The following is a 19,602-nucleotide window of genomic DNA, read 5'->3' as shown; positions in this document are numbered from 1 at the left end:
TCTCATAGTATTCTCTTATAATCCTTTGTATTTCCGTGGTACCCATTGTAATTTCTCCTCTTTCATTTCTAATTTTATTTATTTCAGTCTTTTCTCTTTTTTTCTTAGTAAGTCTGGCTAAGGGTTTGTCAATTTTGTTTATCTTCTCAAAGAACAAACTGTTTGTTTCATTAATCCTTTCTACTGTCTTTTTGGTCTCAATTTCATTTATTTCTGCTCTGATTTTTATTATTTCTCTCCTTCTGCTGACTTTGGGCTTTGTTTGTTCTTCTTTTTCTAGTTCTGTTAGGTGTAATTTAGGGTTGCTTATTTGGGCTTTTTCTTGTTTGTTAAGGTGGGCTTGTATCGCTATGAGTTTCCCTCTCAGGATCGCTTTTGCTGCATCCCATATGATTTGGTATGGTATATTTTCATTCCCCTTTGTTTCCAGATAAGTTTTTGATTTCTCCTTTAATTTCATCAATGATCCATTGGTTGTTCAGTAGCATGTTGTTTAATCTCACATTTTTGTCATTTCCAGTTTTTTTTCATAGTTGATTTCCAGTTTCATAGCATTATGGTCTGAAAAGGTGCTTGTTATGATTTCAATCTTCTTAAATTTATTGAGGCTTACGTTGTTTCCCAACATATGGTCTATCCTTGAGAATGTTCCATGTGCACTTGAGAAGAATGTGTAGTCAGCTGTTTTTGGATGGAATGCTCTGTATACATCTACTAGGTCCATCTCGTCCAGTTTTTCATTTAAGTCCGCTATTTCTTTATTGATTTTTTGTCTGGGTGATCTATCCATTGATGTCAGTGGGGTATTAAGATCTACTATTATTGTGTTGTTGTTAATGTCTCCTTTTAGGTTTCTTAATAGTTGCTTTATGTACTTTGGTGCTCCTATGTTGGGTGCATATATATTTATAAGTGATATGTCTTCTTGGTGGAGTGTCCCTTTTATCATTATGTATTTCCCTTCTTTGTCTCTCTTAATCTGTTTTATCTTGAACTCTACTTTGTCTGATATGAGTATGGCAACACCTGCTTTCTTTTGTTTGCCATTAGCTTGGAGTATTGTCTTCCATCCTTTCACTCTGAGCCTGTGCTTGTCTTTAGAGCTGAGATGTGTTTCCTGGAGGCAGCATATTGTTGGGTCTTGCTTTTTAATCCATCCTGCCACTCTGTATCTTTTGATTGGAGAGTTCAATCCATTTACATTTAGGGTAATTATTGATATATGAGGGCTTAATGTTGCTGTTTTGTCATTTATTTTCCGGTTCTTTTGCATTTCCTTTGTTTCTTGTCCCATTTGTTTCAGACTGCCAATTCAGTTTGGTTGTTCTGTCTTATGACTCTTCTAGTTTTCTCTTTGTTTATCATATGTCGTTTTGTTTTGATTATTTGTTTAGTGGTTATCCTGAGGTTTGTCTAAAAAATCTTGTGTATGAGACAGTCCGTTATCTGACGGCCTCTTATTTCCTTATACTATGTCAATTCAATCACTTTCCTCTTCCCCTTCTAAGTCGTTCTTGTTATACCTTATTTTATCTTGTGTTGTCAGTATGTGTTTACAGTGATGAGGTTATATTTATTTTTGGTGAATTCCTTCCTTTGATCTTTGATTTTGGTGTTTAAGTGGTTGCTAACCTATGCTGGTAAAGATCGACTATTTTTCTGATTTTGTCTACCTATTTTTCTCCTTGCTCCAAACTTTATATTCCCTTTCTTTTCTTTTTTCCAGGCCTGAGGGCCTTCTTAAGTATTTCTTGTAGTGAGGGGTCTTGTGGCCATGAACTCCCTTAGCTTTTGTTTATCTGGGAAAGTTACTATTTCTCCATCATATTTGAAGGAAATTTTTGTGGATAGAGTATTCCTGGCTGAAAGTTTTTGTCTCTCAGTATTTTGAATATATCTTTCCAGTCTCTCCTAGCCTGTAAAGTTTCTGTTGAGAAATCCGCTGAGTGCCTGATGGGAGTTCCTTTGTACGTTATTTTTTGTTTTTGTCTAGCTGCCCTTAATGTTGTTTCTTTGTCATTGATTTTGGCCAGCCTTACCACTACATGTCATGCATGGAGTGGGCCTTTGCCTGTTGAATTATTTAGGTGACCTATTGGCTTCACTTACTGGTATTTCCTGCTCCTTCCCCAGATTTGGAAAGTTCTCAGCTATTATTTCCTTGACTAGACTCTCTGTTCCTCTTTCCCTCTCTTCTCCCTCAGGAATACCTATAATTCTTATGTTACATTTCCTCATACAGTGAGATATTTCTTGGAGATGTCTTCATTTCTTTTTAGTCTTAGTTCTCTCTCCTTGTCCATCTGCAGCATATCTGTATTCTTATCCTCTATAATGCTAATGCTTTCCTGCATATTGTCAGCTCTATTCTTTAAAGATTCCAGATTCTCCTTTATTTCCTCCATTGTGTTCTTCATCTCCATCAGTACTGACTGGTTTTTCTTTATGATTTCAATCTCCTTTGTGAAGAAACTCCTAATCTCATTGAATTGTTTGTGTTATCTCGTATTTCGTTGAGTTTTGTTGTGATAGCTATTTTGAAATCTCTGTCGTTCAGGTTATGGATTTCTGTGCCTTCAGGGTTGGTTTCTGGGTGCTTGTCATTTTCCTTCTGGTCTGGTGATTTCATGTACCTTTGCATTGTGGTTCCTGTACTGGCTTTATTTTTCCTCATCCTGGAAATATGTGGTTGCAATTTCCACCAGCTGCCACCGTGTGGGGGTTACGGGCTATGCAATCTGAGCCCCCTGCACTCTGCCCTGGCTGTTCGCTGCGATCCACTGGCCGCTTGGTCTGGTCTGGTCGGCTGAGCTGCAGTGTCCCGCATGCGGGCGGGGGGAGGCTCTCTCTTTTGCCCACTGAGTCCCTGGTGTGGGGGGCTTCTCACTCGCCCCTCGTTATCTGCTCTCATGGGGTGCTCAGATGTTGATGGTACCCCTGTAGCAGTTCTGAGTCTTCTGTGTGGGAGTTTCCCACTGGCTGAGAGAGCCCAAAGAGCTACAGTTTCCCCGCAGAGGGCCACCCCCCACTCTCTGGGAGCCACGCGGACCGGGATCGCTGATCTGATGGGAAGGGAGAGGAGTTCTCCTTACCCCTCCCCACTTCCTCCGGGGGCCCAGCACGTTGCTCTCTCAGATGTGCGGCAGTGTGGATCTTTCCGATCTTGCTTTTCGCTGTCTAGGAGTCCATTGTTTGTCTAGGAGTCCATTGTTGGTCTGTGACTGTTTCTTTTCTTGTATCTTATCAGGGGAAGAGTTTACAGGAAAGCACACTCTGCCATGACGTTGACGTCACTCTCCTCATTTTTTTTTTAATGCAAAAGGACCTCTGCAAGTGCTGCTCCCTCTGTCTGAAGTGCTCTTCCTTCCTTTGATCAGTTAACTCATCTTTCAGATGGGTGCTCAAGAGTTGCTTGCTAAGGGAAGCCTTCCCTTGACCTTCCTGACCAGATCATACTCAGTATCCTAGACTGCCACAGCATCTTGTACACGGTCTTTGTACACTTGTCACAGCTGAAATTTTACATTTTTTATACAATTTTTTGGTTAATGCTGATCTTCTCCCCACCAGGTAAGCTTCATGAGAACAGAAACTACAGTTGCTTTGTATTCCCAGTGCTTGTCATGTGTTAGATGCTAAGTTAGTGTATGTTGGACAAATGAACAAATGAAAATGAAAGGATAAGTGCCCAAATTTCTTAAAATTAGTGTGGTTAGTCCTTTTTCAGAAGGCTCATACTTGCTCTCATTGAATGTACTTAATAGAAAGTATTTTATATAAAGGGCATAGAATAATGCCCATGCATGGATAAGAATGTTATTATACTACCACTGTAAACATGTTACCATCATAAAGGTTAGCTGTTATTATCACTGAGTTCATTCCTTGTGGCAGAAACTATTTTCCGGTTACCTCTGAATTCATTCCCAAACACTGTGTCCCTTGCATAACTCCATTATAAAAGCTGGACAAAACCAAATTCTTACTTTCTGTTTCCCTTGCACTTATGGCCCTAAGACACAATTCTGGTTAGTGAAATATAAATGGAAGTTTTCTGGGAGGCCTCTGAAAAGGTACTGATTTCCTGGAACAAAGGGGAAGCTTTGGCATTCCTTCTCCCCTTCTCCTCATGTGAACATGAATACGACGTCTGGAGTCGCAGCAACCACCCTGCAACTACGAGGAAAGGCCAACAACTTGCAGAGCCACTGAAACAGCAGAAGCAGCCCCCTCCTTCAAGCCTTCTTCTTCTATGAGAAACTAAACTTTTATTTTCTTTTCTATTACTTGTGTCTAAAAACATTCCTGATATTCTGCTCACTAACAAGATTCCCTTCCAGATAAATCACCTTACATTGCCCAAGATGTTTTTTCCTTTCTTTCTTTTTATTTTTTCTTTTTATCTTTTTTCTCTTTATTAAATTTCTGTCACTCTTCTTAATAATGTAACCAAAATAAAATACCTAGTATGTTTTTCTTACAAAATAGAAGATTAATTACAACTTTAAAAACTAAAGAAAGTTTCTTTAGATTTCTTTCTTTCTTTTTTTTTTTGTGAGGAAGATCAGCCCTGAGCTAACATCCATACCAATCCTCCTCTTTTTGCTGAGGAAGACCGGCTCTGAGCTAACATCTATTGCCAATCCTCCTCCTTTTTTCCCCCAAAGCCCCAGTAGATAGTTGTACGTCATAGTTGCACATCCTTCTAGTTGCTGTATGTGGGACGCGGCCTCAGCATGGCCGGAGAAGCGGTGTGTCAGTGCGCGCCCGGGATCCGAACCCGGGCCGCCAGTAGCGGGGCGCGCGCACTTAACCGCTAAGCCACGGGGCCGCCCTTTTAGATTTCTTATATTGAGTTAATTTACAAATACATGGAGATCAAAATAACACCTGTTTGGTGATATGGCATCAAACAGAATTTAGGTTGCTTTGCTTTGTTCACTCTCAGATTAAAAATCAAGCTTTAAAGTATCTTCACGTCCACTCAGGCACATCAATGTTAGCATGTGATATCTTCTGATGTGATTCCAGAGTCAATATTAAATAAATATGAAGCTGTAGAACAGATCAGATACTCTACACACATAGCTTGACTATATACTATACACAACTTTTTTCTAAAAATGTACATATAAGAAGTATAAATAGTACTTTAAGAACTGATATATAACCTATTTAGGTTAAAATATGAATTCTAGTTAATGAGACCAGGATATTTCACTCATATTCCTAATAGGGCATGCAATTTAGGTTTACATATTGAGGGCAAGACATTGCCAGCTGCATGTAATGTTCTTAGAATAAGAGAGAATATGAATTAAATTATCCTGGGCCAGTGCCTTTTTGGGTCTGTTCTCAGTTCCCCACCTATAAGAGGAGGAGAGTGGGCTAGTTTTCAGGCTGCTCTACAGAGCCTCGCAGCAAAGCCTCCAAGCCTTCCACCTCTGATTAAGGGAGAACAGATCTGCTTTCATCTGTCTAAATATTGATCTTCTAACATAAGATTTTCTTTAAAGTAAGAACCCAGTAACTAAAAATAACTTGAAAACTACTGGACAAAATGATCCCCTAGGTCTCTTTGGGTATTAATATCTATGATGAAATGGTTTCCTTAAGCTCCTAAACTCTAAATATTTTAAGAGCAAATCTATTCATCTAAATATGTACATAAAAAGAAAATTCATGTGACAATGTGGGCTTGATTTATTTTCAGAAATATATTTAAATAGAACTAATGTTTTTACCTCGTGAAAATGCCATCCACAATTCCAAGTGTTGCTTCCTCTGCAGGAACATAGGAGCCAATCTGAGCCATGATAGTAATCAATGCAACTTGTTTTATGTAGGAGCTCTTTCCACCCATGTTTGGTCCAGTAATTATCATTACTCTCTCTGAGTCTCCCTAGAAAATTAAAAAGCAATTTCACTTATAGTACCAGAGGGGCTTTTATCTAATATCGATAATTTATTCCATAAATGGGAATGCATTAGGCAAAAGATTGCTTTGTGGTATTTAAATATGTCACTAATTAAGTATCACAACGGCAAAGAGGACCTTTTTGTCTTCAACTTGAGCTGTGTCATTGCAGAACAGTGAATTCTTAGCAGCACACATGGTTGTTTCTGGATATAAAAAAGGAAATAACAAGCGGGCCAGCCCAGTGGCATAGTGGTTGGGTTCGTGCACTCTGCTTCAGCTGCCTGGAGTTTGCAGGTTTGGATCCTGGCTGCAGACCTACGCACTGCTTGTCAAGTCATGCTGCAGCAGGCGTCCCACATATAAAGTAGAGGAAGATGGGCACGGATAGTAGCCTAGGGGCCAAGCTCCCTCAGCCAAAAGAGGAGGATTGGCAATAGATGTTAGCTCAGGGCTAATCCTCCTCACAAAAAAAAAAAAAAAAAAAAAGCAAATAACAAGAAACAACCTAAATGAGATAACTACTACAGCTTTCTCATTAAAGATTCATTAATCTGCCTATGTGTATGTGTTTTTTATATTACTTACATTTAAAATCTATCAATTTCTGTTTGCCCATCCTAAAGCTCGAGGTATTAGATATCTAACGGCCCAAAGCCCTAATTTGGGTTGATAGCACATGAATTTTTTTCAATTACAGGTGGATGACTACTAAAGAGACTAATAATACCCAATTCTAGATATCGGTTTTATCAGTATTTAATTATTAATGAGCATTTCACCAGAGCATGTGAAAGAAGCAGAAAAGCTGAAACACTTGCAACGACTTAATTTCTAGAACTTGCCTGTATTAACCAATTACAGTACTTGCCATGTACAGACTCATCCTATGGGAAACCGCAGCCCCCCTGTACAGAGGAGTTAGCCCAAGGCACCCACATGCTGTGCTATGTGAACCCACCACCCGTGGCAACACCTGCCTGGTCAAGAAGAGCCAGTCCATAACTGACCCACAACCTACGAGGTGGTCTCACATACAATCTCTTCTGAAACTGGGCCAATCAATAACCTCTTGGGAGTTTAAACTGAGAACCATGGAGAGGTTCAATCAGCTGGTAACTGGGGCAGAGGTTGAAGAAAAACAGAATGAGGTCATAAGGCACTGGAGACCATGAGTAAGGAATTATAAGGAAACAAAAGTTATTATAGAGCAGCAGGTAAAGAGAGTAGTTAGCAACGAAGAGGAAGAAAATATAGAGAAGAGCTCCAAGGAGTAGAGAAACTTCATGCAAACAATGCGGTATCAAAGTAAAACACTGTAAAGTCTTAGTATTGAGGAGATAAAAAGAAAACCTGCTCCATCACTAAAGCTGTCCAATATCATAATTAACCATACATTTCCAGTCTCCCTAAAGCCAAAATGTGCTAGAGGTCGTTCTTCCCATGCAATTTCTTTCTCTTATGGTTACATGTGGCTTTATAATGAGCCTCATGAATCTCCATTATTTGAAGGAATTTGAGTCTCATGAATCTCCATTATTTGAAGGAATTTGAGTGAATCTATGTTTCTTGGCACAGTGAGAACAAGGAAAGAAGCTTGATACTAATAGAATGATGAAACTAGTGATTAAAATAAAATGAATTCCCCTACAGAGATTAAAAATAATAAGCCCATTGAAAATTTAAATAAAAGGAACAGATTTCTTTTTTAAAACTGGCAAAAATGACAAGAAATAGAAAATCTGAATAATCTTATGTTTACTAAGAAATTAAATCTGTAATTTAAAAGCCCTTCCACAAGAAAAGCTCCAAACCCAGATAACTTCCCCATTGAATTCTTGCAAACATAGAAAGAAATAGCACCAATCTTACAAAAACTCTTCTAGAGAATAGAAGGAGAGTAAATTCTTCCCAAATCATTTCAGAACGCCAACATAATCCATAATCTTGATACCAAAACCTGACAAGAACACTGCAAGAAAGAAAAATTACAGGCCAATTTCATCCATAAATATAAATGCAAAAACTCCTTAATAAAATATTAAGAAGTCAATCCAAGGATATATAAATTATTTAGAGTTTTTAAGGAATACAAGATTGGTTTAATATTCAAAAGCAAATCAATGTAATTCACCACAACAACAGAATGAGGAAGAGAATTCATATGATGATCTCCAATGACATAGAAAGAGCATTTGATAAAATTCAATACTCATGCATTAAAAAAATGCAGGAAAATGAAATAAAAGATATAAGGATTGGAAAGAAAATAATGAAACTATCATTATTTCTATATGTCATGATTGTGTTCCCAGAAAATCTAAAGAAATCTATAAAAATTATTGGAATCAATAAATGAATTTAGCAAGATCTTTGTGTATAAATTCAGTATTCAAAAGTCAACTTTATTTCTACAGTTTAGTAACAAGTAATTAAAAATAAAAAAATTTAATGACATAATTTACCACAGTATCAAAAGAAATCAAATACCTAGAAATAAATCTAAAAAATGAGCAAGTGTTCTATACAGAAAACTACAAAACATTATTGAAAGAAATTAAGGAAGACCTAATTAAATGAAGGAATATACTATGTTCATAGACTAGAAGGCTCAATACTGTAATGCTACAATAATTAAACTAGTGTGATTCTAGCCCAAAGACATACAAATAGACCAGTGGAATAGAATAGGGTCCAGAAACAGATTGACGTGTATTGTCAATCAGATTGTCACTGATTTATGACAAAGGTGACACTGCAGCACAGAGGACAAAGGATGGTCTTGCCAATAACTGGTGCTGAGTCAAAAGGATATCCATACAGAAAAATAAAAATCTTGATTTCCTAACTTACATCATAAACAAAAATCAATTCCAAGTGGATTATCGATTTGAAAGACAGGGAAAAACAATGAGGTTATTAGATAGTAACATATATGACCTTGGAGTAGACAAAGAAGATTTCTTAAACAGATCACAAATCAGAATTAACTATAAAGGAAAAGATTGAAAAATTGGAGTATATTAAAATTATGAACTTCTATTCATCAAAAGATGCCATTAAGAGAATGAAAAGCTATAGAACATAAGATATACGTATTATGTATTTCCCAAAGACCTGAATCCAGTATACATAAAGAACTCCTACAAATCAAAAGAAAGATAACCGCAAGAAAAATGGTCAAGAAAATTTTAAAATAACATGACAAAAGAAAATACACAAATGGCCAAAAAGCACATGAAAAGATGTTCAACTTCATTAAGAAAATGCAATCAAATCATAAAGAAACAACATCACTTCACAAGTACACAATAGCTAAAGTTAAAAAGAAAACTGTCAATATTATGCTTTGGCAAAGATGTAGAACAACTGGAATTCTTATCTACTGCTGTTGGGGGGAGGGGGCGTACATTGCACACTATTTTGGAAAACTGTTTTGCAGAATCTACTAAAGCTGAAAATAGACATATCTGAACAATTCTACTCCTAGGTCTATGTCCAACAGAAGTGTATAGGATGTATGCCCAAAAACATGTAGAAGAGTGTTCATGGCAGTACACATATCCCTAAATTGGAAGTAACTTAAATGTTTATCACTAGTAGAACAGATAAATTGTGATACAGTCATACAATGAAATTCTCTATGACAATGGAAATAAACTACATGCAAAAAATACAGAAGAAGTCAGACACAGAGTATATATTGTATGTCTCTGTTTATATAAAGCTCAAAAACAAGAAAAATTATAATGTATGGTAAAAGAAATTAGAATAGTGATTATCTTTTTGGGAGTAAGTAGTTACTGGGAGGACCTCCCTTACTCTACAAGAGGAGCTTTTAGAATGTGTTCTATTTCCATTCTATTGCTCTATCTTGATCTGGGTGTTGGATACTTGAGTGGGTACACTTTGTGGAAATTCACTAAGCTGTACACTTAACGATTTGTGCATGTTTTTGAATGTATACTGTATTTCAATAAAGGTTATTTTCAAAAGGAAATTTATTCTCACAAATCTACCAAGCAATACAATTCTAGAAGTTAATTTTGATATTGATAGAGTAAAAAAAAATAAGTCAATGCAATTTTGAAGAACCACAAGTGGCAGGGGAAACTTTATTGTAAAGCTATAGTAATTAAAAGTGTAGCACCACTTTAGGAAAAGGTAAACAGAGCAGTGACAGAAAGCAAGCCCAGAAACAAACCTAGATATGGCACTTGGTTTATGCGAGAGGCAGGATTATGAATAAGCAAAAAAGATGCCATATTCAACAAACAATAGTGGGACAATTGGGTATTCATATGATAAAAGACAGAGTTAGGCCTGAATCTCCGAGTCCCTAAATCAAATCTAGACGGATGTAGGAATTAAATGCGAAAAGTAAACCTTAAACTTTTAGAAGAAAACATGGGAGAAGAGCTTAATGACATGAAGGTAAAGAATGATTTATTGAACAAGACAGGAAAAGCAACACAAAAAACATAAAGCATAAAGGAAAAGACACAATTAAATTTTTTAAAAACTCTGTTAAAAGAAGTCACCAACATAAAACAAAAAGGTATATAACAAAGATGTAGTACTCCTACATATTGATAACAACAAAACAATGGAAAAATGGGCAAAGGACATAAATAGGATATTTATAGAAAAAGAAACACGAAAGGCCAAAAACATATTATTAATCAGGGAAAGGAAAATGAAACCAGCAGCATTTTTCAAGAAATACAAACAGTGAAAACTTCTGAAGGAACAATTTTTACAAGATAACTTATCACATTCATCAGATCATGAAAAGGTTTAAAAGTCTGTTTAGGCAGCATGTTGGCAAAGACGTGGAGAACAATTTGGAAATGTCTAGTGAAGTTAAAGATTCCATATACTGGGTTGTAAGACCCAGCAATTCCTCTTTCAGGAATCTATCCTAGAAAAATACCCTAGAAAAATTTGAGCAAGTGCTCAAAAAGATATTCATAAAATTGTTCACTGTAGTACTATTTGTATTCACAATAGACAAAAAATAGAAACAAATTGTCTACCATTAGGAAAATGAATAGATCTACTTTGTACAATTATTAAAACAATTATTTACAATGTAGAATACCATAAGATAGATTCAGTGTGGCATATGTACATTTTAAAAATACACAAAACTTAATTATACACTGATACGTGTCTATCAAAAAAATAAAAACCATTCATAAGGATAATAAATAACATCAGGATTATCGTTACCAATGAGGGCAGGAGGTGAAGAGGGAGGAAAAGATATGGCAGTTAATTAGGTATGACCTCAGCTATATCTGTAACATTTTATTTACTTTAAAAAAACCTCAAGTAAATATTACAAAATGTCAATCTCTGATATTTGAGTGAAGGGTAAATGGGTATCTGTTATACTGTTTTCCATACCTTTTCATTTGTGTGAAATATTAGGCAGTTAAAAGTCACTTAAATGAATTGTTTTAAGATTTAATTACTTATTTCATGGATAATCATCATGACCAATCAAATAGCTTTTTACAAACACATTTCTATAATTTAGGAAAAGTTCACATCACCTCCAAATGACACTTTGTATACATTAGAGTGAAACAGAGAATAACCCACAGGAGGTGACACTGTCACACTGAGGCCCTGAACTGCGGAAGCGCTGTTTACGGGGCTGTCTGCAGTGGAATCACCAACTCAATGGGCACATGCAGGTGGCTGACGGAAATGCAGAAACAGAATTTTTTCTAATCAGTAATTTAGGAAAGCTCTGAAGAAAAACAACATACACCTTTTATCTTATAGACACTTTATTCCCTCCAATGCCTTGAAAGATACAAGTATTTTTCCCTATTGTTTGATTCAGTTTTTTCATCCAATGAGAATCAATAATTTGACAGGGTATTTTTTAAATCTTAAACAAAATATTTTAATAAATAAGATTTGTAGTGATAAAGCACTTGGAGTTAGAAGACTGGGGTTCAGGTTCTGGCTTCGCCATTAACTAGGTATGCTTCATTTCCTATCTGTAAGATTAACAGAAATCCTGGCCTCATGTGAATTTTGTGAAGTTTAAAATAAATAAGAAAATATATGTGAAATTCCTTTGAAACTACAAATACTGTAACAGTTTGTAAATCATTGTTTCTTAAAACTAGAAGAGGCCTAAAGCAGCCACATAAGAAAAATTTCCAATGCACTACAGACTGAAAAAGAAAAAATGAACTAAAGAAAGTGAAGAAAAGGAAATGAAAATAAATTTGGCTTAGGCTTAATGTAAAAGCCAAATGTGAAACTAATTTGAAGAGTCTGATAAGTAAAATTATGAGTATGGCACTTACAAGAATAGAAACGTTACTCTCTTCTGAATTTAAATTGCATATAAGTTGGTGAAAAGAGAATAAGGACGTCTGATACTTCCCAATATTTCAAAAAGAATGACATTTTTCTCTTATACTGAACTACACAGAAACTGCTGGCTTTTAGAACCACATGATCAGGTACATGTTCCTTGAGCACTTCATTTCTCCTGCATTCTATACAGGATAATGAAGTTTTTAGTTTATTTGAACTTTAGGATTTCAGAGCCAATTGATACACAGAAATCAATTCTTTGTATATAGAGAGAAAATATTATATAAAAACTTAGACATCAGAATTCTAATATTTAAACAATGTTTATTTAGCTGGGAAACAGGTCTCTCCCTGACACTATACACCTGTAACTGATGAATGACTGATAGAACTAAATGACCCTAGAGATCTTCTTTAACCAGGTAGAGGGTATCTACCAAAGGTCTACGGCAAACACCAGACTTAATAGGGACATGTTAGTAGCATTTCCTTTAGACCAATCAAGACAGGATGTCCACCATTACTGCTTCTATTCAACCTTATCCAGGCAGGGTAATATGACAATAAAAGAAACAAAAGGCATAAAGACTAGAAAGGACAGAACTGTCATTACTCACAGACACATAATGACCTACAAAGAATGCCAAAAAGAATCTCTAGAAAAATTATTATAATTAATGAGAGAGTCTAGCAAAGTGGCTAGATTTAAGATCAAAATGCAAATCAACTGCATTTTTTTTATAAGAGCAACGAACAGTCAGGAAATATAATTGTAAAAAAGATACGACCAACATAGCAAAAAAGAATACTTAGTAATAAATATGATAAAAGATGTAAAAAACCTTTATGGAGGAAATTTTATATTTTTCTTCAGGGGACTTAAAGAAAACCAAAATAAGTATCTACTACATTCGTGGAGGACAAATTTATATGTCATATCCATATCATAAAGATGTCAACTTTCCCCCAAACTGATCTATAGGGCCAATGCAATTCCAATAAAAATCTCAATTTTTTTTTCCCCAAAGAACTGGATAAGCTGACTCTAAAATGAAAGGGAGAAGCAAATGCTAAAGAAAACTCAATACATTCTATTAGAAGAATAGGTGGAGAGAATTTTCCCTACCAGAATTATTATAATGCTATAGTAAATAAGACTGTGTGATTTTGGCTTAAGGACAAAAAAAAACCTGACTGGTGAAAAAGAGAGTCCAAAACAGTTCCATGAAAATATGGAAACAATATGTGACAGAAATAATTCTGGAGACTGTTGGGGAAAAGGTAGATTATTTGAAAACCAGTGCAGGACAACTGATTATCTATATAGAAAGATATCAGATTAGAATCCTACCTCACACCATATATAAAAATAAATTTTAGGTTGATTCATTAAAGACCTAAATTTGAAAAGTAAAACTTTAAAATATTTATAAGAAATTATAGGTGAACGTCTTTATGATCTTGGAGACAGAGAAGAATTTCTTAAGTTAGACACAAAAACATTGACCCATACAAGGAAAGATCAATACATTCAACTTCATTAAAATTAAGACTTTTTGGTTATCAAAAGGCATACTATCGAAGGTGAAAAGACCAAAATTACTCTAAGTTGTCTCTTTCAACACTAAAATATTAGATTCTTTAGTGTTTAAAAGTTCTATGAACCAGAAAGATGATTTAAAACTTAAATGAGAGAGCAGAGCGAGCCTACACTTTTAACCAATATGATCTGCTGCCTAATTAAACATTTGGTCTAATTAAACATGACACTCCAATAAATGATTTTAGGAAAAGTTATTTACGCATTGAACAACAAGCCACTTAATGACTGAAAAGGAAAAATCCAAATTATTGACAGTTACCTCTGGATTATGAAATTATAGATGATTTTTTATTTTCTCTATAGGTTTCTAGTTTTCCAAGTTTTCTACCATGAGCATTTTGAGCTACCAATTCCACTTCTAGGAATCAATTCTGTGCGGTACCACTGCAGAATTATTTTTAATACCAAGAAAGTGAATACAAAAGAGGAATTGTTAAGAAAATTATGGTACATCCATACCAATGAATATCATGAAGGCATGAAAAATTATCTTATGGGGCCGGCCTGGTGCTGTAGTGGTTAAGTTCGCACATTTGGCTTCGCTGGCCTGGGGTTCATGGGTTTGGATCCTGGGCCCAGACCTACACGCTGCCCATCAAGCCATGCTATGGTGGCGTCCCACATACAAAACATAGAGGAAGACTGGCACAGATGTTAGCTCAGTGAAAATCTTCCTCAAGCAAAAAGAGGAAGATTGGCAACAGATGCTAGCTCAGAGCCAATCTTCCTCACCAAAAAAAAAATTATCTTAGGAAAGACTTTTAAATAATATAGGAAAATATTTATTTTATAATATTATTTTAAAAATCAGGATATAAAAACATTTATATGAAAAAAATCATGGCTCCGTTTAAAAAAATGCAAAGAAAAGACAAAGGAATTCTGCCAAAATGTTAACAGTGGCTGTCTTTGGGATTAAGGAGCCATTTTCTCTCCTTCTTTCTCCCTTTCTTTATATCCCAAATCTCAATCCATAATGTATCTGTAAATGGGTTCAGCAGCAATGAGGGGTACTAACATCCAGTCATTTTCACTGTGGTGTTGATTTCTACGAGAATCTTGACAAACAAACAAATGACAGAGGGGGAAAATGAATAAAGAATTGGTCCAAAAGTCAAGCAAGGTAGTTTCTAGTCCAGAGTTTGGGCAAGTCAATACAATTCTCTAGGTCTCAGTTCCCCCTGCTTCTAGAATGAAGGAGTTGAATTAAATGATTTCTCACCCTCAAATTCTATGATTCTATGAAAAATACTATGTCCAAATTCAGGCATATTATATGGACATGTGGCCCTGGGTGGAATCAAAGGGCAGAAACTAAATGAGCACCAGAGCTTTGCTCCAGCTTTGCTTGGATGAAGGGAAGCCATGGAATTCACTTGTGTGAGGTACTTGGGAAAAGGGGTGCACAGGGAACCTGGTCAGATTTGCAGTCACTATTGTGGAAGTGGATTTTCCAGACCTAGCCCAGATTTGAAGATTTCAGACAAGAACTAACTTTGAGCCTCTAAGGAGTGAAATGTTTTCAGCTCACTAAACTCAACTATTTGTAGGTGACAAAATGGTTGCTTTCCTAATAAGCCCTAATATTTAAATCTCCAATGGGAGATAAATTGTATACTGGGCACTCTAGTAAATACTAACAGGAAAAAAGATAGGAGACTTTGAAGAAATCAGGAGGTATTATGAGATGCATAAATACCACCTGTCTCCATCTCTACCACTACCGTCCTGGTGGACGGATCCTGACCAGTCTCTGGCTGCTCTGCCCACAGTCCACTCTCCACACTGCAGCCAGAGGGATTGTCTCAAAACGTACAACAGAACTGGTCTCCTGCTAAGAGCCTTCATAAGGCTCCCCATGGTACTTATAATAACGCCCCAACTTCTCACCATGGTTTGGAGGTCATGCCTGCCTCTCTGGCCTATCTCCTCCCACGCTTCATGTGTTCACTCAGCACCAGCTAGCCTCGATTTCTGCTCTTCTTCCACCTGCCAGAAGACGCCAAGCTCATTGCTGCCTTAAGGCCTTTCCACAGTTGCTCCCTCCATGCGGGATGCTCTTCCCTGAGATTGGATCTTTCTGTTATTCAAGTCTAAGCTCAAATATCAACTCCCAGGAAAGACCTTTCCTGACTACCCAATCTGCTTAAGCCCTCTGTCCTGTCATTCTCTATCATGTCAGCCCATTTTATTTTCTTTATACTTTTTATCCCTCTCTGAAATGTCCTCAATTTTCCTGCTTACTGGTTTATTACCAACATCACTGCTAGAAGGTAAGTTCCCATGAAAACAGAGACTATGTCATCTTATTCATGCCCACTGACTAGAACAAGGCCTAGCATAAAGAAGGCACTTAAGGAGAAAGTAAAGTTCCTTCAATAAATGGTGCTGGGAAAACTGGACAGCCACATGCAAAAGAATAAAAGTAGACCGCTATCTTACATTATACACAAAAACCAACTCAAAATGGATTAAAGACCTGAATGTAAGACCTGAAACCATAAAACTCCTAGAAGAAAACATAGGCAGTACGCTCTCTGACATCAGTCTTAGCAGTATCTTTTTGAGTACGTCTCCTCGGGCAAGGGAAACAAAATAAAAAATAAACAAATGGGACTACATCAAACTAAAAAGCTTCTGCACAGCAAAGGAAACCACCAACAAAAAAACAAAAAGACAACCAACCAACTGGGAGAAGATATTTGCAAACCATATATCCAATAAGGGGTTAATATCCAAAATATACAAAGAACTCAAATTAGCAAGAAAAAAATGAATGAACCAATTAAAAAATGGACAGAGGATCTGAACAGACATTTTTCCAAAGAAGATATACAGATGGCAAACAGACACATGAAACGATGTTTAACATTACTAATTATTAGGGAAACACAAGTCAAAACCACAGTAAGATATCATCTCACACCCATCAGAATGGCTATTATTAAAAAGACAAGAAATAAGTGATAGAGAGGATGTGGAGAAAAGGGAACCCTCATACACTGCTCTACGAAATGTAAATTGGTGCAGCCACTAGGGAAAACACTACGGGGATTCCTCAAAAAATTAAAAATAGAACTACCATATGATCTAGCTATTCTACTTCTGGGTATTTATCCAATGAACATGAAAACACTAATTTGAAAAGATATATGCACCCTTATGTTCATTGCAGCATTATTCACAATAGCCAAGACTTGGGAAAAAACCTAAGTGCCCATCAACAGATGAATGGATAAAGAAGATGTGGTATACATATACATACATATATACATACACACACCCCCAATGGAATACTACTCAGCCATAAAAAAGATGGAATCTTGCCATTTGACACAACATGGATAGACCTGGAGAGTATTATACTAAGCGAAATAAGTCAGACAGAAAAACACCTGTCTGGAGAAAGACAATACTGTATGATTTCACTCTTATGTGGAAGATAAAACAAACACATAGATACAGAGAAAAGACTGGTGGTTACCAGTGGGGAAGAGGAGTGCGGAAGGGCAAAAGAGGTAAAGGGGCACATTTGCACAGTGATGGATGGCAACTAGACTGTTGGTAGTGAACGCAATGTAGTCTATACAGAAATCGAAATACAATGATGTACACCAGAAATTTTATATGTTATAAACCAATGTTACCTCAATAAAAAATAAATAACATTTAATAAATATTGATCAAATAGATGAATTTAATACATGAAAAGCATCACTACAGGGTTATTCACCACCCTTACATTTCAAAAAATCATTTGCATTCTCTATAAAAACTAGGCAGGAACATACGACTCCCTTTCCTCTATAGTACTGAAGATGACATAGTAAGTAAGGAAATGATCAACAAATTTCACGTATCTAATGTGCTCATCTATCTTTTAGCAAGGATCATATGTATTTGAGGCACCACACATCAAAAGGTCTCAGATATGAAAAACACATTAAATCCATCTGGAAGACCAATTAGGATGAGTAAGCATTTCAACCGGATAGCTAGAAGCTGAAAGTTGGCAAAAACCACCTCTTTACACACTCTGGAGCCTAGTGAAGTTACTGGGGATGCATCAAACCGGACTGGCCTAGACAGTGCCCAGACCTGTTCTCAGCACTGAGTGTGATGCCACACACAGGGCGAGTTCTTAAGAAACCACAGATAGATAGATTAATGGATGGATGGATGGATGGATGGATGGATGGATGGATGGATGGATGGATGGAAGGATGGATGGATGGATGGATGGATGGATGGATGGATGGATGGATGGAAGGATGGATGGATGGATGGATGGATGGATGGATGGATGGATGGATGGATGAGTGACAGTAAACAAAAGCTAAAGTACTGCACTAAGGGGACTACGTTTCTGTATGGCACCTACTGCACTGCCTTGATGAACCACTGCCGAGGCTAGAAGTTCATTCTTGAAAGTTTTTCCTTAGTATTGGCAATGTCTGTCAGGATAGCATCAGTCACTAAGACCTTAATATTGTATATGAAGAGTCAAAACACTGAATCTAAACTAGTAAGTTTTGAGATAACTAATCAACTTCCACATCTCCCATCTTCTTTGGGAGAAAAAGGGACGTGGAAATGAAAAATTATACGGTATATGTTAAGGTATCATAAGAAAATCACAGATAACAAGTGCCAGACATTGTGCTAATGATTTTATGTGCATCATCTCATTTATAAAGTTCTCACAACAGTCTCACGGGGTAATACTAGTATTACTGTATTCCCATGTCACAGGTTCCTGAGGAAGCAGAGGCTTGGAGAAGGTAAGTACGTTGCCCAGTAACACACAGTTACTGAATAGCAGAACTGGGATGTTAAGTGACGATCATCCTCTGACAGATGTCTCAAAGGGGATCCTTACTCAGTGATAGGGAATCACAGTCACTGCTAAGTAAGAGAAGAGCTGCCCTAGCTCAGGGCCAGCATCCTTGGGTCCACCACTGGGTCCACCAGAATGATGATCAGTCAGAATATCCCCAACGTCAGGAGATGCACAGCAGAAAAAATAAATAAAACAACTAAAATTGTCACATGTTAATTTCCAAGACTTGGGCATCAGCTCATTTTCTGCAAAAAATGCTTTCTTCCTTGGCAGGTAGAGATATTGACATCTATCTTTAAAAAAGAATCATAGTAGAACCATTTTTATAATAGTGGCAGACTGCTGAAAAAGTTTGGCAGTTTCGAAGTGTTTTATTCCCTGAAAATGTTAATCAATGGCAGGTTACAGTAAGAGCCTGTGAAAGCTCACCCTCGTGAAAGCCTCCTCCAGACAAGCTCTCAGCCAAATCCTTGCACTTTTAACCTAAGGTGAATGACAAACACAAAGGCTGGAAGGAGTACAGGCTATATGCTGAGATGCCAAGGTAAGGGTCCAAATCCTTCTGATGCCTGGATGCTGCCCAATTTACACTCCACTGAGAGCTAGCTGTCACTCAGGCCAACCCCCTCATTTTACAGATGAAGAAACTGAGGCCCAGTGAGTGCAATGGCCTATCCAAGATGTCAGTAAAATAACAGCAGACCACGATTTGAATTTCTATCTCCTATCACCATTAGGCACTTTTCCACTAAAACTGTATAACAAAAAGGGGTACATGGTAAGAATTTTAAAAAAACACAACAAAGAAAATGCTAGAGTAGAAGAGATTATTTTTGGCCAGAGTGATGATGAAGGCTCTAAAGAGGTGGTAGTATCTTTTGGGTCTCGAAGGATGAGTAG

The 19,602-nt window shown here is 36.7% G+C and overlaps 1 protein-coding gene across 3 annotated transcripts in view; it reads right to left on the bottom strand.

The window, feature by feature from the left end:
• Positions 1–19,602, bottom strand: part of MSH3 (mutS homolog 3) — a 176,915-nt gene that overhangs the window by 39,569 nt on the left and 117,744 nt on the right. For all 3 annotated transcript variants that reach the window (XM_058523611.1, XM_058523690.1, XM_058523772.1), the window contains exon 20: positions 5,745–5,902. In XM_058523611.1, coding sequence (XP_058379594.1) covers positions 5,745–5,902 — 158 coding nt within the window. The remainder of the gene's footprint in view (positions 1–5,744; positions 5,903–19,602) is intronic.

Source organism: Diceros bicornis, chromosome 1, assembly GCF_020826845.1.
Source record: "Diceros bicornis minor isolate mBicDic1 chromosome 1, mDicBic1.mat.cur, whole genome shotgun sequence".
NCBI classification, from domain to species: domain Eukaryota; kingdom Metazoa; phylum Chordata; class Mammalia; order Perissodactyla; family Rhinocerotidae; genus Diceros; species Diceros bicornis.
This window is presented reverse-complemented; position numbering and strand designations above follow the sequence as displayed.